At 40.1% G+C, this 23,378-nt stretch overlaps 1 protein-coding gene and 1 pseudogene across 1 annotated transcript; both read left to right on the forward strand.

The window, feature by feature from the left end:
- The first annotated feature begins 10,109 nt into the window (after positions 1-10,109).
- LOC118970681 (olfactory receptor 7G3-like) lies at positions 10,110-11,030 on the forward strand. The gene has a single exon (XM_037009085.2). It carries the CDS (start codon positions 10,113-10,115, stop codon positions 11,028-11,030), a length of 918 nt encoding a protein of 305 aa, XP_036864980.2. The 5' UTR covers positions 10,110-10,112.
- A 4,926-nt stretch (positions 11,031-15,956) lies between these two features.
- Positions 15,957-16,865, forward strand: LOC108388416 (inhibitor of growth protein 3 pseudogene; annotated as a pseudogene).
- The last annotated feature ends 6,513 nt before the right edge of the window (positions 16,866-23,378 follow it).

Raw genomic sequence — 23,378 nt, forward strand, 5'->3', positions numbered from 1 at the left:
CTGAATCTATTGATGTGAAATGGGAAAAGTGTTGGAAATCTTAAATATGTCTGTATTGATGACAGTAAGAAATGTTTAAAAATTATAGATCAGAATCTGCAGCATGAAAATAGAATAAAGATTAAGATACAAGAATATTCAGGGGATCTGGAATGAAGCACCAGAGTGTTTGCATTTTACTTTTATTGAGCAGTACTTACAAATGTATTTTTTACAGAAAATATTAGCTGTGTTTTCACACTGAAAGTTAGAATCATTTTCCTGATATTGCTAATTGGATTAGATGCCATAGCTTCTACCAAAAATATGCAGACTGGGTCCGATTAGAGAAAGCTGGCGTGTTCACAACATGCATGAAATGGGGAGACAGAAATGGCTGGTGAGCACCTGAACTTGCAGGGTAGGGAATAAGCCATCGTGAATGCCTCCCTTCTAGAGTCTCCGTCTTCAAGGGTTTGCACTCTCCTGGGACTTATTGAATAACAATGAAAGTCTGTTTAATGAGGAGCTTCGGATATTGGGCCCCCTGGGATGCAGAGACTGCAAATAGTGTGACTGTGGCCACCTCACCCAACAGCCCTTCCCAGTCAGGAAGCAACAGCCGAGCCACCTCCCTGACAAACACGTTTCAGGTTTCCTTCCCATGGAAGTGACAAGACCCAGAAATGGAATCCCTCCTTTTCAGTGTTTCCTGTCAATGTACCTGGTCAACACAATGGGAAACCTGTTCATTTCCTGGATGTCTTCTCTGACTCCCAATTCCACACCCCCATTTACTCTTCTTCTCCAACCTGTCCCTGGCTAACATCTGTTTAAGCACGACCATGATCCCCCAAATGCTGGTGAACATCCAAGCTCAGAATTAGCACATCAGTTACATAGGGTGCATTGCCCAAGTCTATTTTGTCCTGTATTTATTTGTTTTGAAAGCTGTCTTCTTGCAATAATGGCCTAACCACTATGTCCACCACTATGTGGACATCTGCCATCCACTGAGGTAAATGCTCATTATGAACCCCCAACTCGTGTTCTGCTCATTCTGGTCCTTCTGCTCCTTAGCACTGGGGATGCCCTGCCCCCACGGTCTGGTGGTGCTAGAGCTCTCCTTCTGCAAGGCCTGGGAAATCCTCTACTTCTGTGAACTAGATCAGGTCATCAAGCTGGCCTGTTCTGTTAACCCTCATCTACACCATCATGATTTTTTTTTTTTGTGGTTGGCTTATGTGGAGTTGTTCCTCTTTCTGGGGTGATTGTCCCTTATACTCAAGCTGTCTCATCTGTTCTGTGAATACCAACAGCAGGGGCAGGGGGAGGAATACAAAGCCTTTACCACCTGTGGGTCTCCCTTCCCACTTGTTTCCTTGTTCCATTGGACAGGATAAGGGGTTATGCTCTTACTGACTTTTACAGAAAGCTTGCTGTGGCTTCAATGATGTACATTGTGGTTGGTTCCTCAAATGCTGAACCCTTTCATCTACAGCCTAAAGAACAGGGACATGAAGGGGCCTTTAGGAAACTCATCAGGAGGATAACTTCACTTAGTGATGTTACCGTTTTGGATCAGGTTTCTAGAATGAATGAAAGGTATTGTTCTACAGAATTCCTAATTCTTCAATTACCAAGGTCTTCTAAAATGAGTAGACAGTGTATGGGCTATGTGTATTTCGTTTGACAAATGACTTCAAGTGTCTGCGCTCCAGTTTTTAGGCTTCATCCATAGAAGTAGAACTTGATTACTGGGGCGCTGTTATAGGGATTTTGGAGGACAACATTTTTAGAATAAAGTGGAGATGATGGAGAGGGCTAGGAGAGGCTGTAAGGAAGACTGTAGTCATGGGTAAAGACTTGCTTACACTTCATTCCAAGACTGATATCCTGTGAATGTTTCTCCAGACTTAGGCCTGAGAGGCAAGGAAGCCTATTTCGTACCCAGACCTGGTAATTACTGAGAGTTGTCTCTATTAAACTCTGCCTTTCTGGATCAGTGTCAGAATCCAGTATATACAGATTCATCATAGTAATATTGATATAGTTATATTATCTCAGTGTATTGAGACAAAGATGAGATTTGTGAACTTCAAGTTGAAGATGTCTTTGATTCTAGTAAGCAAAAGAAAATCTGTCTCTAATATTCTCATGCAAGGAAGATAATTATCATCTTATGGACTTCAGAGGTATGGAATATGTGAATGTAAGAGAATACAAACTCATTCATTTCTCCATGAGGCAGCCTCATTCTGGGACTACCTGGTGGCAGCAGGTGCAGGTGTCATATTTGGTCATGATGCCCAGAGAACATAAAAATGTTTGTCTTTCTCTAGGTCATTTGATAATTGGCTTTTCCATCATGTTACATGACACTTATTGTTCATAATGTCTCAGTCTGGAACTGAGAATAAGGTCATACACCCCTACTTAATCTAATTACTGGTGTGTGGAAAACAATATGAAAGCCTCAAATGACTAATAGGGCACATCACTGTGGGGCAACTCTAATACCCATTATAAGCACTCAATACAATACTTGACTCAAAAACACTCAGTAACATTTAACATACATCATAGGTTTTCATATCTTGTCTATATGCAAGTCTTACTATCTTTTTGCTATCATATATTTTTACTACCTGCTTCTGTATTTACATTTGTTTACCTTTATTGTGGTTTTTCTCATCTGAGTAATATATGCAAATCTCTAATTATTGAGTAAGCAGGGTAATGGTTAATTTTTCTTTCTGGCAATTTACTTGCTTTGGTTCATTCCAATTAATTTATTGAGAAGAATGTTTTTGACTTTTTACTGATCTTTTTAGTTAACTCTTCTTGTTGTGTATCTTACTCCTCCATGTGAGATCCACACAGAGAAATGATTGAGTGAAATTAATGGAATGACTGAAATCTTCAAGAGCTGGCTGTATAACTAGGTCTCTTTAGCAAAACTTTATGAAGAACACGGTGTTTTTTTGAGGAGAGGAAGTTGAATGTAAATTATACATGGAGAAAATAAACTGATAGGGTTAGAGACCATCATTTTCACACAAGAACAAATACACAGGACCATCAGAAAGAAGCAGCTTTCTGCATATGTGTTAAGAAGAGAAAGATGGAGATATCCTTGGGAGAATCAAGGAATAGCCTTCGTGAATGTGGACCAGAGGTACTGTTTCAGCACCACTATTGATGAACAGCTCCCTCCCTGTTGGCCTTGGTGTCTTTTATAGCCCTTCCTCAACTGGAATTCATGGAACACCTGCAGGAATGGATCACCTGGGGCCCTTGTTCATGCCACAGATTTCCATCTCACCTGAGAACAACTGACTACTGGGGAGACATCCAAAGGATGAGTTTTTAAATAAGCACATTATGGGTTTCTGATGCACCCTGAAGTCTGAGAAACTGACTTGAATATTAAAAGAACATGGGAGGATGTGTTTGTATTTTGGAAGATGAAAGGTCTTATCTCAATATTACTTGTTAAAATATCATATATGAAGTGATATTTAAAATGGATCTGTAGTTCTTAAGATTAGCAATATGGTGAAAAGGAATACACCCATTTCCAAGTTAAGAAATAAAGTATGCCAATACCTGAAGAGTTTCCAGATCATAACACCTTTTCTGACCCAGTGGTAACCATTCTCCTGAATTCTACATTGGCCATTATTTTATGTTGTTCTAGGTTGAATTCTATGAAATTAGCAGTATTTGATGGTGTTTTCTCTAAGCACTGGCACATTCACAGGATTCAACCAGATGTCTTATATATATCTCTAAACTCCTGTATATATCCCTATGCCAGTTATTAGCTATATTTTAAAAAATAAACTTTCTTATTTTTGAGCTTATTAAAAGTTTAACTGAAAGGGTTGAAATCTGTGTCTTGTTTGATTTTGCATCATTTTGCCATTGTGTTTCAAACCTGTTGTTCAAGGTAGCACTAATTTGTTCATTATCTATGCCATATAATTTTACATAGTGTAGGCTTCTGTCACAAAATAGTTATCCTTTCTGAAGTGGATAAATGCTTGGTTGTGTTCTGCTATTATGAAGTTTTATGTTTGGGTAAACTCATACAGGTATCTTCTTAGAAATGAGAGAAAATTTTATATTGAGTGTAGGTACTTAGTACATGGGAGCACTTCTCCTTTGCATAGTTCTAAATAGTTTCCCTAAGAGGCTGAACTAGGTTTCATTCCACAAGACTTTTCTTGAGATCTACTCCATCTCTAACATGTTTTCATTTTCTCTAACAACCTAGTGGTTATAATATATTTTCTAAAGAACTTAGATTTCTCTTATTATGAGATAAAATGTTATCAAATACCATGGGCCTTTTATTTTCTTCTTTGAAATATCTGTTTATAGTATTTTTATTACCCTACCTATTTTTTCTCATTAATTTATGGAAGCTCTTTATTTAATTGAGATAGTATTTTTTTGTTATATGCATTGAAAATGTCTTCAATATGTTGTGTTTTGTATTGTAAATCATTTGTAATGTTTTTGGTGAATCTAAATGCGTAGTTGTAATAGAGTTTACTTTCCTAATATTTTCTTTGATGTTTTATTCTTGGTAGGTCTTGTGCCTATACCTATACTTAGCTCAAAATAAAATATTTCTCATTTGGAATTATATATGTGAGGCATGAATCCACTTGGAGTTTCATTTTGACTTTGATATCAGATAAGATACTAAACTTATTTGATGTTTCTGTACCTTTTTATTAGTTCTTCCATTTACCTCTTCAGCAATAGATAACTATCCATTCATGTCTTGGATTTTCTCTGGGCTCTCCCTTCCAATCAATAAGTCTGTCATACCTCTCCCTGTATTAATGATTGTATTATAACAGTCAGCTACAGGAAACTGTTATAACAACTGGCCCCAAATCTTACTGTTATGTTCTCAAAGTCATGCTGTATCACAGGTTGATGTGTTGTCTGATAATCTGTAATTTACTGCAACAATATTGACAACTAAAAACAATAATTCCAACCCATGGCCCATCATGTGAAAAAATATGGAAGCCATTAACATTGATATGGGAAAAGTGGTAGTGAAATTCTATAAAGAGAACCAATGCCTGTTACATCCGAGTGCATAGAATATAGTAGCAACTGCTAAATATAATGTGGACAGGCAGAATCAATAGTCAATGAGCCATGCATAAAATTAGCCCTAAGCATTTGAATTTTTAAGGTACATTTCCTATATTATCACATATATTTATCCAGGTAATACATATCTACCCATATAAGAAAACTATTTTTGAGCTTAAATATAGTACCAGTTTTCATGATATTATTTGAGCAGGATTTTTGTGCTTAAATATACTATAGAAAAAAAGGCTAGAATCCAATAACCAAAGAAAGATGTGCCTGGCTGAGCAGGTGACTTCAAAAGAACGTGATCCAAGCAATGTGGATGAATGAGACAGCATTCACTTGCCCTCTCAGAATAAGAGAATCACACAAAGCGAAGTTCTTCATCTCTGAGCTTTGCTCCTAAAGGATTTGTGCTGCCCTTTGATCACAGCAGAGAAGGTTTGACTAATTAAGCGCTTTGGATATTGAAGTCCCAAGGGACACAGACACTGCAACCATTCTTCCCGTGACCACCCACCCACTCAACAGCTGTGGTCAGGTCATATGCAGCACACCTGAGCCTGGTTCCAGCGACCAACGCTTCTGCAGAAAAACCCAAGTGATTCACTATCTTGCAGTGCGCTCCCTCATTACAGAGCTTTCCATTTTTCTCCTTCATATCCAGGAAAGAACTAAATGCCTTCCCTTGTTGGCACCCAGGTAATCTGAAATCCCCCTACTTCATGCTTTGCAAGAGGGACAGGTCTTTGTTCACCAGTGCCTTTGGCGGGAACTGTGAGACGAATACATACAGGTGATGAGCAGAATAGGTAACCTGCAAGGTGCCTACCCAACGTTCCACCACCTTCTCAACTTACTGGCTTGTCCCTTTGCAACTCTCATTCAAAAATCACCAACTGTGATCCTAAAGCCCTGGGATTGTTTCCATCCTCAAGAGCAATGTATTCTTGCTCAATTTTGAAGAATGTGCTAGAATTCTCTAACATTTTCTTTAATTTCTTTGGCAAGGGGCAGAGGTGCGTGGCCAGCCTCTCCTTTCTTTTCCATTCCTGGCTTAGGATACCCCCTGCTAGAAGAGATCTTTGATTTTGACATGGTTTCCTGGTTATGTGTACTCTGGGAGGGAGGAGGTAGAGAATGGGGCAGACCCCAAACTATACCCTGGTACAATTCTTTCTCTTTAAGACTGTGAAATATTTGAAAAGGCAAAACAGTATTAAAAAAAGAGAACAAAGCCTGGATCCTGCTTCCTGACTTAGTAAGACTTGACATTTTGCCATCAGAGTTCTTTCTTAAAGTAATAATACAACATGAATATATCCTCTCTGTTTCCAGAGGCAACCACAGTCTTTAATTTAATTGTTCTCTATGTGTTATTTACAATTGTTTTATACATTATGTGTGTGCTCACAAGTGTGTGTAAAAGGCAATAATGAAAATGCCTCTCAGTTTGAGAAGAGAGAATATATGTGATATAATAGGACACTGGAGGGTAGTTGAAACTAATGAAACAGAGAAAAATGTGCCAGGACATTAACTGTATAATTTCTTAAAACCAAATGCATGTACAGTATGTCAAGTTTAAAATACAAAAAATATATGATTTGTGGACACTGATTCAGTGTGTGAAAAACAGAGGAATAATGCCTCCATGTTCAGGTAGTTGTCCCCATGGGAAAAGGGATTTAGGATATGGAAAAATAAATATGTGTTATTTTATTTCTTAGAAAACTTCTGCTGCAAATATGGCAAGGTAGTTCATTTAATGGTCCTTAGTGGTCAATCCCCAGGGCTTTGTCTTCTCTGTACTTTTTGTATGCTTGAAGTATGTTTGTTGGGTAACTGAAGCTTTCATGTATGTGTTATTTTAAAACTTATTTGAAGTGAAACATGATGTAGAGGTCTTGTTAGAAAGCTACCTGCTCTTTGGAACTTTTATTATTTGTGTCAATACATCTAGATCTCTTAGTCCTTTGAATTCCTTATACATGTTATTATATGTCCATAGGAAATAAGCATTAATCATTGCTGTTCATTCAGATTTCTCTCTGCCCCTGTTTCTCTGTATGAGGAAGATTCCCACCTCAAGACTCATTTCAGCCCATCCATGCTTCCCTAAAATTTATGGTTCTACAGTAAATATGTTCTCTGTTTTTCTCTCTTCCTACACCTTGTCCCACCTCCACTTGCCCTCTATAATCAGCCATGGCAATTGGTGCACTGTGTCCAAGACAGAAACAGATCGCAATAGAAAATAGTAAGAGTGTCTCAGACATCGAACACTCTGCTTGGTGATTTTGTCTACTCATTACTCATCCTTGGACAGTTCCATAAGGTTTTATGATGTTTCCCACTATCCAAAAGAGATTGAGACTTCTTGCAGAGTTAAAAAAAATTTCCTTTTTTGCAAAGCAAGTTGTGTAGACAGAAATTAATGTAAGTATTTCTGAGCTGAAATCTTGATGAATGTTTTTATGATTGCTTGTTTTCATATTTCCTCTCTGGTGAAATAAAGCTTACCTAGGGACATTCAGTTGTAGACATTATATCCGAATCTGCTGGGCACATTAGTGACACCTTTGCAGGCTTTTTCTAAAATATAGGCTAAGAGGAATATTTGGAAGGTCCATTGATGAACCTAAGATATTGCCACTTACTTACCTCTGGCCTTTTAGGTGATCAATGATTGTATTCTTAGGAACTCACCGTAACACAGACAATAGGAGTACCTTTGCTTTTTCCTGATATGTAAACTAAGTATCTCTTTGGGAATAAGTTGCCAAAGCTGCCTGACCCATCATTTAATGGGGTCTAACAAACCCAGAGCAAAGATCTGAACTTCTGTGACTGATTTTCAAAATTTCTTTCCCTAGCATTGTCTGCTGATTATATATCATGGACAGAAGTGCCAAAAAAACCCACAAAAACCAGAGAATCAAACTGCTGGTTACCATGGAATCAATTATTTCCATAGTCTACCATAAAAACAGGGAAACGAAAGAAGGGTCACATTTCAGCTTGCCACCATAGAAAGGAATAAAGGAAAAGGAAAATATATTTAGAATCAATTACCTATTAATGGAGGTCACTGTGATTCTCCTTAGTTTAAAATTTTAATTTTTATGTTGTTTTTCTACTGCTTTGCATTTAAAAATGTGATAAGCAGTTAAATGAAAACAATGTGCATGTGTTTATTTAATACCCTGGAGTGTGTGTATGTCTTTCTGATGAAGTAACTAACTCCTAAAAGTAAGGAGTCTTGTTTTCTTGTTCAATTATCATGATCATCTTAAATAACAGGCACTTCACACTCACCAGGCTCAAGCACGCATTTGTATTGATTAAACTTTTAAGTCCCACAATCAGGGCACTTGAAATATCCAGATATACTTTTTCAATTTCCTTTTTGCCTCCTAAAGCTAATTCCTTTTCTTACTATTACAGTAACACTCCTTTCAAACAGCCTGCACACTTGTGTCAGTAGATTTTATTTTTCTTATCTTAGGATTCTCCTTTGAACAAGTTGTTGGCTTAAAAATTTTTTTGTCATTCTTTTCCAGACACTATGCATTTCCTCTTTACTTCAATTCTTCAGTTTGGGGGAAAAATAAAGATGTGCTATGTGTCACTTTATAAGGATGTTCTAATATTCTAATACTTGGAAAAAAGTGAATCTCACTGACATAGCAACATAACAGCTTCAAGTTTCCAGCACCATACTTATCCTAAAATTGATCTCAGGTCCAAAGTGTGGATGGTGTTTGCATGCTGTCACCTGCCACATACTACCTGTGTGGTCAGAGATTAGAAGAACCTCAAATTCAGGGAAAGCACTTGTGCCTTTATTCAGGTAGAAAATTTCAAAAGGCAAGTGATGAAATCTGATCAGCCTTCAGGATACCTAAATCTGCACAATGCAGAGTTTACAGGACATGGTATCATGAGTTCAGCTCCAGAATCTGGAAGCCTAAGTTCAAATCCACCGAACACTTGATGGAACGTCAACTTTTTGTATCTGCTTCACCTTTGTCTTTATATGAGGCCATGGGCCATTAGGAAGATGTACAAACACTTACTTGCGGGTCAGTAGAGACACTAAATTAGTAGGAGAAAAGAGCTGACCATGCCTGACAAGACATACTGCATTAGCAATAGTAAGAGCAGTTTGTAATACTTATAATATTTATTTTTATGACATCTGATAACACAGTTATTAATTAAAACAATTATAGCAAGGGTTTTATGATAAGAATCCTGTGACAAGATACTGAAATGGATAGGAGGAATTAAGTGGACATATTTTAATGACCCATTCAAAATGAAGAGACTTTACTGAGTCATGGACTTGAAGGCCCACCCAAATCACTCTAGAGAGCATAGGTGAATCAAGTCACCATTTTGCACCTTAACTATACTGGGTCTGCTCCAACCTGTGAATGACCCTCTATGCTCTGGGTTTGTGGTCCTCACAGTAAAACCCAGAAGACTGGCAGCAACATCTGGGATTTTGCTAGAAAGGCAAATTTTCAGCTCCTTGCCCTACTATCTTCTCAATCTCATATTCTGAATGTGGAGTCAGAAATATGGGTTTTAACAAGGCCTCCAGTGGATTCGTATGCAAAGCACAGCTTGAAAAACTCTGCTCTAACACACAGTTTAATATTGCTTGGTTTTGAGTTTCTGGCTTACTAAATAGAACCTTCGGTGATTTCTCAAGGTTCCTATCTTATCCTATTTGTTGTTTCCTATCTTATCCTATTAGTTGGCTCAATGTGGGAAAAGAGTGAAGTATGTTTGGTTAATTGGGTAATATAGGTGGGAGGGCAATAGAGACAAAAGAGGCTGAGAAAGGACAGAGACTCAGAAAAAGGCATAAAGCAAACGAAAAGATTAGTAATATTTTCTTCATCTCACAATACAGATGCCAGAATATTCTAAAATAAGGGATCCTTGTACAATCTGTTACATGCCCTATCACCTGTACTTTTCCCATTAGACTCATCCACATGGAATCAGAAAACAAGACTGGTGTAGCAGAATTCCTCCTCCTGGGCCTCTCAGAAGACGCAGAACTGCAGCCTGTCCTCTTCGGACTTTTCCTGACTGTGTACCTGGTCACCATCCTGGGGAACCTGCTCATCATCCTGGCCGTCAGCTGTGACCCCCACCTCCACACCCCCATGTATTTCTTCCTTTCCAGCCTGTCCTTGGCTGACATTGGTTTCAGCTCCACCACGGTCCTCAAGATGCTGGTGAACATCCAGGCACAGAGCAAATCCATCAGCTACAGCGGCTGCCTCACCCAGGTTGGTTTCGTCCTGTTTTTCGCAGGCGTGGAAAACTTTCTCCTTGCAGCAATGGCCTATGACCGCTATGTGGCCATCTGCCATCCTCTGAGATACGCCGTCATCATGAGGTCCTGCTTCTGTAGCCGGCTGGTCCTACTCTCCCTGACCATCAGTGTAGGGGATGCCCTCCTGCACAGTCTGATGGTGCTGCGGCTGTCCTTCTGCAGGGACCTGGAAATCCCCCAGTTTTTCTGTGATCTTGCGCAGGTCATTAAGCTGGCCTGCTCTGATACTCTCATCAATACCATTTTAATGTATGTAGTCACCAGCCTATTAGGGGGTGTTCCCCTCCTTGGGATTATCTTCTCTTACATTCAGATTGTGTCCTCTGTTCTGAGAATACCATCAGCTGGGGGAAAATATAAAGCCTTTTCCACCTGTGGGTGTCACGTCTCAGTTGTTGCCTTGTTCTACGGGACAGCATTCGGAGTGTACATTAGCTCTGCCTTGACTCACTCTTCCACAGACTTTGCAATAGCCTCCGTGATGTACACTGTGGTCCCACCGACGCTGAACCCCTTCATCTACAGCCTGAGGAACAGGGACATGAAGGAGGCCTTGAGGAAACTCCTGTGAGGAACATCTCCTTTTGGTTTTCATGTCATCTCTTTTGGGCTTGTGCTTCTAAAATGAGTCAAAGTATAGGAATTATGTGATACTGGGTGAGTCTAAATAGCTGACTCTTTCTTTATGAAGTTCTTAAGCTACAATGATTAAGTGTCATGACTCAGGATAATTCAACATAGGTTTGAAAACTGAGAGTGGTTTTCTCTAACTTAAGGGTTTGGGGAAATTCATGTGAATTCTCTGATCTTGATTTATTGGGAAGGTTCCATCAATGCAGACCTGCAGTAATGGATTATTTCAAGTTATTTTAGTGGGGATATTCTCAGGAGAATTTTAGTCACTGAAAAAGTATAAGGTAAGTGTCGGAACCAAACAAGGGTATCCTTGAAGCTAGAGGACTGGCTTCAGCCTAGATCTCAGATCTCTTAGCACTAAAGAAATTGTAACTGTGTGAGAGAGAGGGATGTGTTCATTGGCTTGGTGTCTTGCCAATGGGTTTCAGCCCTGGGCAAGTTTGCTATGGATTCAATTTGACCAAAGAAAATGACAGTAAAATGTTCTTGGGGTGAAAGGGTTATACCCAACTCTACTCCCAGGTAGCAGGTCAGTCACTAGAATCCCATTCAATCAGAGCGAGTCTGCACACAGCAAGCTGGTCTCTGCCTCTGGGCCCCTCTGTCTGCACACCCATCCTCTGGGCCTCTGTCCTCAGTGCTGCCACCACTCCAGCCTCTGCTCTCTTCTCCTGCAGCCTTGCTGCAGAGCCCAGAGCACTGGGAAAAGCTCTTTATATAGTGTCAAATTGCCCACAGATGTACAATGAGCTGATCAACCAGGGCCAGGTGAGAATCCCTGGCCACAGAAACTCTCATTTTATCCACTCTTGGCCACAGCAATAATTTCATTTTGTGTATATATCAAATCATACCATTGCATCACCTAAATAAATATTAATTTTAAGAGAAGAGAAGGAGAGGCCTCTATGTTTATTGCCACACTATTTACAATAGCCAAGATCTGGAAGCATCCTAAGTGCCCATCGAAAGATGAATGGATAAGGAAGATGTGGTACATATACACAGTGGAATATTATTCAGCCATAAGAAGAAAACAAATCCTACCAGTTGCAAAAACATGGATGGAGCTAGAGGGTATTATGCGCAGTGAAATAATCCAGGTAGAGAAAGAAAAATACCATATGATTTCTCTTATTTGTGGAGTATAAAAGCAAAGCCAAACAGAAGGAACAAAATAGCGGTAGACTCAGACACTGAGAAGTGACGAGTGGTTACCCAGGGGTACAGGTCGGGGTGAGTGGGGGAAGAGTGAAGGGGATAAAGGGGCTGAATTATTTGCAATCACAATATAAGTTGGTCACAGGGACCATACAGCCTGGAGAATGTAGTCAGTGGTCCTGTAATATCCTACTACATTGATGTGTAGTAACTGCACTAGAGGGGGTGAGGATTTAATAAAGAGGAAGTTTTTTTATTTATGGTATATAATAAACATGTGAAGATTATATTGCAGCACTGAGAGGACAATTATTTCTTCTTGGGGGATTGAGAAGAATGTGCTCTTCCTTCTGGATCTAGAACAGTCACCAAGATTGAGAGTGAAGGCACATTTCTGGTAGAGGGAAAACTTGATCAACGAAATACAGTCATGAGCATGAAAGGCTTGTTCCAGGAATGATACACAGAATAGTGAGGTATGACAGCAGTTGAGTACTTTCTCCACGAAGCAATTTTATTATATATCTCCCAGGACTTTAGTTCTGGGGGCAAAAAATCTAACTGCACAGCTTAGTATTACTTACTCTGTTCTTTTTTCAGCATCAATCCAGATTTTAATCAGCCATTCATAATAATTGGGTATTCATAAAAATAATAGAAATGATACAAATTTCTGTTACAGTTATGATGCTACTAAGCAGCCAAACTAAGGATGCATATGGCAGTTTTAATTTCACATGCCAGCTCTGAGCGGCGCCGCTCCCGAGATCACATGGAAGGGCTTAGAGGCCTCGCCTGGGTTTGCTAGTGGTTCTGGGGCCATTAAGGGTTGTTTCATTTTTATCGAGCCCTTAATTTCACCTGTTACTCCCTGTTTGTAGCCAAGGTTGATTATATGCCAGATGTGGTTAATTCTGATGCTGTGACCACCTGACACGTGATGTTATCAGCTACCAATCAGAGCTCCTGATTAACGTAAAAGCTGCTGGGGTTCATGTAATTCTGGCCAGAAACTGGGCACGTAACGCTTTAATTTAGCTGGTGCAGATTTGTCAGGGTAAATGGAGCATTCCAAGATATTCACAGCACAAAGACCCTATTGCATTTTTTCATGGACTTTGAGGGATCTACTACTTCTAGGTTACCTGTCATGTGCCTTGTAGGGAGGATGTTTCAGGAGACTGGAGCATAGTGTGGGATCAGATGGTAAATGACCCTTTAAGCTGTCTTCAGGAATTCGAACTTTATGTATTGAATGGTAACTAGAGGTCTTCAAGTGGGGAAATCACACAATCTGATGTTTGTTTCGGAAAGGAAATTCTGGGAGCCATACCGAGGATGGGTTGGGGAAGGGAAGAAGGTATTCTTGACTGAACGCATTTCATTTCTACCACCTTCTGGAATCTCATCATTCCTCTTTGGTAACGCGAGAATCCCTTAGTTGGTTTATTTCACATTCTCTTTGCTCAATATTGATTTTTTTAAAGCTGCAGTCACATTTCTCTTCTTTCACCGTTGTCTGGCTTCGCCTCCTCCCCTCCTTTTCTTTCAGGCCGTGGTAGCCGGGCATGTGCATCAGCACTCACGGCCTGACCGCTCTTCTCCCGGTGATCAGCGGTGCCCTGGGCGTCGGCTCTGAGGGCCGCTCTGCACTCCTGCTGCCTGGCACTGTCGGTGGCATCTGGTGTTGCTGACTGCGGTTCTTTAAAGTGTTCTCCTGTGATTATCTCCAGTTTCTCCTACCTTTCCAGCCATTGCTTTTCAGTCTATATATAGGCTTTTCCTCTGCTTATACTTTCAACATTCCTTTTCCTTAGCGTTCTGCTTCGGGGAACTCTTCGTTTCCTCAGTTCTTCCTGATGAAACTCAACTACATCCTTGACAACTCTAAAGTCTGTGTCTTCTCTAGGTTCCATTTCAGTTATCTCTCAGCTGTAGGACAGATGCAGCTAGATCGCTGCATTTCTTCCTGACTTTCTAGAAATGTCATTCCTGGAATGGCCCCCAGCAAGCAGCCTGTTCATTTGGTAAAAAGTTTTGTTAGCTTTTTCAGTCACGACAACTGCATGGGTCAAGATGAATGGACTCTCCTGAACAGAAGGATTATGCTTCTCTCTCCTTCCCTCAGAAAAATAACTGCTCCAAAGACCTTTTGTCACAAACTTCTTTTTCTTTTTGAGTTTTTTCAGTGACTTCTAGTTGTACCAGCTTTGTATCTTCTGTTACTCCCAAGACCCTTCTCCATTCATTCGGTCAGTCGACGTGTGCGTGGCCTCCCCTCCCCTTGCTGGGGAGCTTCCCCTCCACACTGTGCTTTGCGCCACTGGCTGGGGGAGAGGCTGGGCGGCGCCCAGGAACGGCACTTGGCGGCTCCCCCTCTGCCCCACCGCCTGGCCGCTGAGCGCTGCCGCCATGTCTTCCGGAGCCAACGTAACAGAGGAAGTTTTCAAATGGGTGAGTAGTTTCCATGGCTATTCCCCAGGCTTAGTACAGAGCGGGGAGGTAAAAACACAAGCCTCCCTCCCACTTTTTCCCCATAAATTCGCACCTGCTGCTCCAGGTTTCGGTGCAAATCCGCCTGTCTCCTGGAACTAATCGTGCTCCTATGAAGCCTTCAATCATTTCTTAGCACTTCTGATGGAGGCACCAGACGTCCTGAATTCACACTATAGTACAAAGGTATAATCAAAGCTCTGTGGTACTATTGTAAAAATCACACACCCAGGTCAGTGGAACAGAAGTGAGAGCCAGGGAATAAACCCTCACATATATAGTTGGCTTATATTTGACAAGGGAGCCAAGGATTCTAAGTCTTTCCATTAAAAGCTGCTGGGAAAACCACAGAACCACATGCAGGAGAATGAAATCAGAGCCCAGTCTTAAACCACTCACAAAAATGAACTCACTGTGGAATAATGGCTTAAACATAAGACCTGAAAGCATATAATGCCTACAGGACAACAGAGGGGAAAAGCTCCTTGACACTGGCCTAAAGAAATTGACCATTACAAAAGAAACAAGCCAAAACAGAGTCATTTGCCCACAGAACCGAGTTTAATTACAGCTTCCCATATTTCTGGCATGTGACCCAGACCCAGAGTAGCATGATAGTTACCAGGTTGCAGGGGCTTTGGGTAATGGGAGATGGATGTCAAAGGGTACATCTTTTGATTGTAACATGAAGAAGTTCCAGGATCTGATGTACAGCATGGTGACGACACATGATAACCCTCTACTGTGTACTTGAAATCGGTGAAGAGTATGTCCTAAGGGTTTAAAACAAAAGAAATGGTAGCTATGCAAAGTGCCTGATGTGTTCAGTGATTTGATTGTCATAATCAGTTCACAGTGGATACATACATTGAAGCATCAAAGTTTACACCTTAAGTATATAGTTTTATCTGTCAATTATACATCAATAAAGCAGGAAAAATAACAGTGTATTTTAAGTTTTTTCAAAAGCTCTTTTGTAATGTCACAATACATTAAATAAAAATAAAGGACATGCAGTGACAAGCACTGTCAGGCTCCAAAGTGGTTGTTTTTGTTTGTTTGTTTGCTTTTTTTTGTTTTTTTTCCACCGAAGCCGAGTGGGTGCTGCTAGCAGAGGCGCCATATTGGAACGGACGAAATTCTGGTAACAGCGAGTGACACAAATAAACCCCTGAACCCCTTTGTTTGCCCATCCCTAACGGCCAGGATGTTGTACCCAGAGGACTATCTGGAAATGACTGAGCAGCTTCCAATGGACCTGCGTGACCGCCTCACCAAGATGTGCGAGATGGACCTGCAGGTGCAGAATGCAATGGATCAACTAAAACAGAGTGAGTGAATTCTTTATGAATGCAAAGAAAAATAAACTGGAGTGGAGAGAAGAGCAAATGGCATCCATCAAAAAAGATTACTATAAAGCTTTGGAAGATGCAGATGAGAAGGTACAGTTAGCAAACCAGATATATGACTTGGTAGAGCGACACTTGAGAAAGCGGGATCAGGAACTGGCTAAGTTTAAAATGGAGGTGGAAGCTGATAATGATGGAATTACAGAAATGTTAGAGAAGCGATCTTTGGAACTGGATACTCCTTCACAGCCTGTGAACAGTCACCACACTCATTCACATAGGCCAGTGAGAAAAAGGAAATATAATCCGACCTCTCACCATACGACAACAGCTCGTATTCCTGAAAATAAGTTTAAATCTGAAGTCTTCTGTCTCCCTTTCCGTCAGATACCTCTAAGGAAAGTACGCTAGGGTGTTGAAATAATAATTCTACAGCCTCTTCTAACAATGGTTACAACGTGAATTCCTCCCAGCCTGTGGCATCCTGTAATATTGGCTCACTGTCTTCAGAAACTGGTGCAGGGGCAATTGCCATGGCTGCTGCTCAAGCCGTTCAAGCTACAGCTCCGAGGAAAGAGGGACAGAGAACCTCAAGTTTAAAAGCCAGTGGTGACGCATTTAAGTCCACAGTGCAGTGCTGCAATGACAAGAGGCAGTCGGGACAAATAAAGGGGGTCATTTCATTTGGGAAAGAGAAAACTTCAACCTCAACATTTTATATAGGACTTTCAAATAGACGAACAGTGCATTTCCAGGCAACCACTTAAACGATTTACATAGACAATCCAATAAGATCTTGAACTTGAATTTTATGGGTTGTATTTTAATAATGTAAGTAAAGCATTTATGCACTCCTGGTGTGCTATGAATATTATTCCTGTTAGCCTTCGATCATGTCAGTGGCCAACACATGCAGACGTTTGTACTTCTCAACCATTTTCTCAAGTCATGGGCATTCTGTGACTTAGACTTCAGAGAATTCCAAGGATGATTTTAGGAGAAGTATTTTATGCTCCACAGGCGTGTTCTGCTACATGTGCTGCACTCAGAGCTTTTAACGTCACACTGTATATAAATGGCTGCAAAACCAAAAAACAAAAAAAGTCAGTGCTTGTAAAAAGAATTTAAGATAATGGTTTTTTAAAGGCCTTTCTAATAAGCTTTGTTTCTGTGTGAAACAAAACTCAGCAGACTGAAGGAAATGGTTCATGCAAAAAAGTGCTCACGATTCTAGAGTACCCAGGTACGTAAACAGAAACTCCTGTCAGTAAAAACGAATCTGTGCATGAGCCTTTATATGTTTCTGTGTCCAGATAGAGTGCAGCCCATGAGGGTGGGCGGGGGAGGGTCTGAATGGGAAAGGGTGTTAAAGTGATACATTTTTATACCAAATGTGTTTCTTTTTTCGTGCAAGTAATCCTTGTAATTGGAATTGTCTCAGGTGTTAAAGTTTTTTTAAAAATTAAAAAAAGTAAAATAGAATAAAGGACATTAAAAAGAGTGAAGGGCCTTGAAATTGGATAACTGCTCTACCCAAGATGATTGAATCTCAGAAACACAATGATCAGAATGAAAACCAAGACAAGAATTTATTCCTTCACTTTAAACTTCAACAAGGTGAACAAGAAGGAAATGTATTCAATAATTCATAAATAGCTATACACTGGGGTCAAGAAGAGATTCATCAGAGTTTGAAGGTAATGACAGTCTTGTAGGACAGGAATGATCAAATATTGGCTGAACCAATCAAATTTCTGTCTCCATGGATACAGTGCTTCTTTGGTAGAAATATATCCTACCCATGAATTTCTTCAAGGTTGCCTTCGGATCCCTGTGTCTCCTCCACATCTGTCAAACTTAAAAGCATACATATGGTAACAGTTAGGAACACTCAGATGGTACAGAATAAACTCCTCCTGTGAAAACGTCTTTTTCCAAATCGTTAAATTCACCTTTTTATCATAAGTTCGTGGTGACAAACTTTGTAAGAGAAATAGAGAGTGGACATATCGTTTTGAGGGCCAACATTCAACCCATTACAAAGCTGTCATCTGTTTGACTCCATGGAAAGATCTATTTACAACTGACCCAGAGAAGAGCAGGTTGCCGTCTCTGGGAACATGTCTGAGTATTGAGTATTGGCTGCCACCAACTGCTGACCCTGATGAGAGCTAGTCCTTGAAGACTTTGTGAAGAACAGAATGAATTCCCCACTCGTCCTGGACCTTCCCCACCTCTGAAATTCGTACTGAAAGATCAGTCTCTTTATTGTTTGATCCAGCTATACCGGGAATTTCTTGTTCTTATTAGAACTGAAAACTTTTCCACTGTAGAAATCAATTGTGTAACAATCATCTCATATGACTGAGATAATCTGATCATACCAATTTATAGATCATGAAACTATGATAGATGCAAATGTGGCCTCAGAAGGAAATGGTTGACAAATGAGTGGTCTCAATAATTAGGGCATTGGGAAGTAAACTAAAGTTCAGCTGCCTTGCCTTACTGTACTTTTAATCTAAGTTGTAATTGACAAGAATGCATCATGGGCTTGGGGGAATCTAACCCGTAGGTATGATCATTGGCTTATTTCAAAGCTTCCGCTGGTCTATTCACTTCCTACAACTTTCCTTCTACTGAAATCATGCAAACAGAAAATCACTAAAACTAGAATCCCCTGTTTCAGTCTCTGCTTCTAAGGAAGCTGAACAAAGGAATTGAGTGTGGAGAATGAAATTGTTTGGTAAACCTCACAGAATGAGACCTAAAGCATATTCATGATTCAAAGTGAAGTACAAATGTCCTTAGCCATTATCTTATCTTCTCATTTAAGAGGAACTTAGAGGTGGAAGATTCAGACATTCTGCCTCTCCCCAGATTTATGTCACATTGAGTCATTCTAGACACCCAAGTCTTAGGCAGACGACACCATCACAGGAGACAATGTATTTTACCAGTGAGTTTCCTCAAGTCTCCCATCACATCCCTTTTCCTCAGGCTGTAGAAGAAGGGGCTCATCATTTGAGGAACCACTCAGTACATCATTGAGATCACTGTCATTTTCCTGGGAGAATACAGACTGAAGAGCTAAGTGCACCCCAACTGCTGTCACATAGGACAAGGAAAACACTGACAGGTGAGACACACTTATAGAAAAAGCTTTGTACTTCCCTCTGAAGACTGATTTCCAAAACAGAGGAGACAACTGAAGTGTAATAGAAAATGGTTCCAGAGAGAAAAATACCCCAGATAAGGCTAATCATAAAATATATCAGGGTGTCAGTGGTAAAACTATCAGAACAGCCCAGCTTGATGACCTCAGCATAGAAGTGGGAAGGTTCAAGTTTTGTGCGGAAGAATAGCCACACCACCATCAGACTGGAGAAGGGCGCTGACAATCTGATGAGTAGGACGAGAAGCATCAGAAGAATAAAGAGTTGGGGGTTTGTGACGACTATTATTACTCAGTGGGAGGACATGGCCACATAGCAGTCATAGGCCAGAAACACAAGGAGAACGTTTTCCAAGCTTGTAAAAAATAGGACCCAGCTTGTCTGGATGAGGCAGTCTGTGTAGCTGATGGATTTGCTATGTGTCTGGATATTACAATAATTCATTGACTCTCTGTACAAACTTACTAGAAATATGTTATTGTCATCATTTAACAAGTAGAAAACTAAGGCACAGAGAGAATATGTCACTTTCTCAGTGTCTTACAGCCAGGAAGTGAGAGAACTGGACACCAAAGACATCACAGAGATCGCTAAATGGCAATCATATTACACTGTATAAATGTATCAAAGTAACACTGTATACCTTACATTTACAAAATGTTATGTAAACTGGGAAGTCAATAAAAACTGGGAAGAGAAGTTGGCAGAGAGAGAAGATGAAGAGCCCAGACACAAATTTTTAAGAGAAATTTATGTATATATAATAGATGTTGTTGGAAACGAACTAATCAAAGGGGGAATAGATGATGCAGGAGAGTGGGGAGATTTCTTGGAACTCTCTTCTAAAGTAGGCAGGAGTGATGAGCTCTGTGCACAACAAGAAGTGTTGGTCCTCATGAAGAACAAAGACAAGCAAACACATTAGCCTCGAGAAAAATTAGAGAGCAAGTCAACTTGGAAACATATAAATTAAATTCATCAATGACAATCTTGTCATGAAATACCACAATTCGTAAAGGAATGATTTCACGTAATAGCCAAGATATGGAAGCTCCTAAATGCCTGTCAGTGGATTAACAGATAAAGACGATGCAGGACGCATATACAATGAAACATTTTTCAGCCCTTAAAAAGAAGGAAATCCTATATTTGTGACAACATGGATGAATATGGAGGACATATACTTAGTGAAATAAACCAGATAAGAAGTTAAACATTGCATGGTTTCACTTACATGTGAAATCTTTGCTGGTCAAACTCATGGAGGCAGAGAGTAAAACCATGTTCAGTGAACACAGAGGGTATTAATTTACTTTAAACTTTAACAATCTCAAGAAGAAACAAATTTGTTTAGTGAGTTGTATAGTAACAGATATATGGAAGGTAACAGGGTACATTAGGTCCTACAAAACTGACAGTATTTTAGGGCAAAAGAAACCTCTTCTCTTTGTATCCTCCTATCTTCTACAGTCTACCATCATCCCAATTTTATTTAGAGAATATTTACTCTTTGCCCACACCTTGCCAACTCATCGGAATCAAGTAGGAAAACAATACATGGTTTTTGACTTGAGTAATATCTCAAGTCTTCAAAGTACCTGGAATACCAAAACCAAAAAATAGTGATTCTGGATTTTAGGGCAGTTGATCTCTGTTGTGCCTTGTATCAGCATCAGCTAGAGGACCTGATAAATCAGATTGCTGGCATCCATGCTCAGAGGAGCAGATTTAGAAGTTTCACATGAGCTGAAAACATGCCCTAACAAATTCCCAAATGCTGATGCTGTTCTGGAGATTCCCCTTGTAGGACCACTACTGAGCATTGACTCTTTGGGAAATGGATGATAACATCAGTGCAGGATGGAATAGACCCAGGACGCCTCCTGAACGGACGGTGAGGATCATCAGTGCCCTACAGGATCAGCTGCGAGGGAGTTAGGATCACGAGTCAAGAAAGCCTCTTCATTATCAATGAACTTCCAGATTCTGTCCTTTTAATTCCCCATGTGATGTCAGCAATCCATGGTTTCACACCCTATCTTCCAATATAAATTAATAGTAACATTACAGAATGCATAATAATAAATGGAATAATTATGGCAAACTGCTACCACCACCACCTCTTCTAGTATTTATGTAGCTCTAACTATTAGCAGGCATGGTTTTCAGACATGTGCTTACTTTAATTTTATTTTTTAACAGACCTATGAAATAGGTATGCACATCAACTCCCCTTTTACCTATGACTTCACATAAAGATAAAATGAATGCAGTCATGGGTACATGGATATATTGATACATGGCACCTGATATGTGCTTTGGCAGTGAAGGGATTTGACTCATATAGCCAGAATTTCAAGCTGAGCCTATACCACCACCAATATGTGACCTCTAAGTAGTATGGAATTAGGTATCCAAATTTTCAATTCTCAAACCACACACAGGTAGATGGTAGCAAGTGCAACCTCAAAATAGGATCCATATTCAAGACCAAACATATGTTTAAATGTCGTAGTGTCATGGCTATGATTTTGATGAAATATTCATTTCTCCCTACTACTAAAAATACAAAACTCAAACCATTATTCTTCCAAGGTGATATGTAACATATCTTCTTTATCCAAATTGGAAGAGTGAAACGAGAGGTGAAATACACATATGGATTTGAAAAAAGAAAAAGAAAGCTCCAATTTGTTGGTGTGTCCTTAGCTGAATACCAGCATGGCCAAGGTAATCTCCAACACAACTACCCAGGTTGCTCTTGTAGCTGCCCTGGTACGAACACAGGAAGATTTCGGAGAGAGAAAGGAAAATTTGGGCCTCTATAGATTATCCAGGACAAACTCATCCTCTGAAAAGACTCTAATTCCAAATAAGTAACTTTCATCATTTTAACATCTATTATTAACAACTTAGAGGAAATGGGATATGGACATTGTATTTTAAAGGCCACTATTCATCCCATTACAAAGATATCTTCTTAACTTCATGGAACATTCCAACATAATCAGGCTCAAGGGAGGACAGTTTTCTGTCTGCAGGTATCATATCTTGATATGACATCTCCATGTAGAACCACAACCTGATAACCCTGAGGAGAACCAATCCTAGAAACAAAAAAGAGTCAAGTGATCTGAATGTATCCCTGTTCCGCTTGTCCTGTACATTACCTTCTACTGGATCCTTGCAATGACAGATAACTCTATTGTTTGGGGATACTGGAGTCAGGTATCCTTGTTCTTTGAAATGAAGGCATTCCCCGTGATGAAGCTCATGTATCTCACAACCTTCTCAAACACTGGGAGAACCCATTACGGAAATTTCATAAAATAAAACTCAGTAGGGTAAATGCTAATGCTCCTCAGAAGGATACCAATAGCCAGTCTAATCAATCACTACATAGGTCAGCACCATTATTGTACTGCAGACCAGACTCTGGGGTGCAGCTGACATGGCCCTAGGGGGCCATGAGTTCAGGGGGATGCTAGACTCTAGATATGACCACAGCCTGGCTTGTATCTTTCTCTTGACCCAGCCACCTACTTCAACTTTTTTAGTTTTCAGAACAATCCACAAAATAAAATTACTAAAACTGGAACCCTTGCCTCAGGCTCTGCTTAAATGAACCTGAGCCTTTGCTGACTTTAGAGAACTGAAATCGTGTGTCAATTCATAGAGCGATACAAAAAGCAAAGTCTGCTTTCACCTCCAGGTGAAAATTAACTTGGTATTATATTACCAAGGCTTTTAACAAAAATTTAGAAATGGAAGAAGCAAGCACTGTGGATCAATCGCAGTTTTATGAGATTGCCTCATTCTAGAAACCCCAGTCTGGAGTAACTGGCACAATCACAGAGAAGAAGGTACCCCACACTGATGAGGTTCCTCAAGGCCCCCTTCATGTCCCTGTTCCTCAGGATGTAGATGAAGGGATTCATCATTTGGGGAACCACAACATATATCACTGAAGCTGCTGCAGCTTCTTGGAAGAGTCAGTAACTGCTGAACCAATGCACACCCCAAAAGCTGTCCCGTAGAACAAGGACACAACTGACAAATGTGATCCGCATGTGGAAAAAGCTTTACATGCCCCTTCCTACATGC

Source organism: Manis javanica, chromosome 13 (assembly GCF_040802235.1).
Source record: "Manis javanica isolate MJ-LG chromosome 13, MJ_LKY, whole genome shotgun sequence".
In the NCBI taxonomy this organism is placed as follows: domain Eukaryota; kingdom Metazoa; phylum Chordata; class Mammalia; order Pholidota; family Manidae; genus Manis; species Manis javanica.

Bases quoted from the DNA above. Each gene is read 5' to 3' on its own strand.
- LOC118970681 (XM_037009085.2), top strand. From the start codon at position 10,113: ATGGAATCAGAAAACAAGACTGGTGTAGCAGAATTCCTCCTCCTGGGC.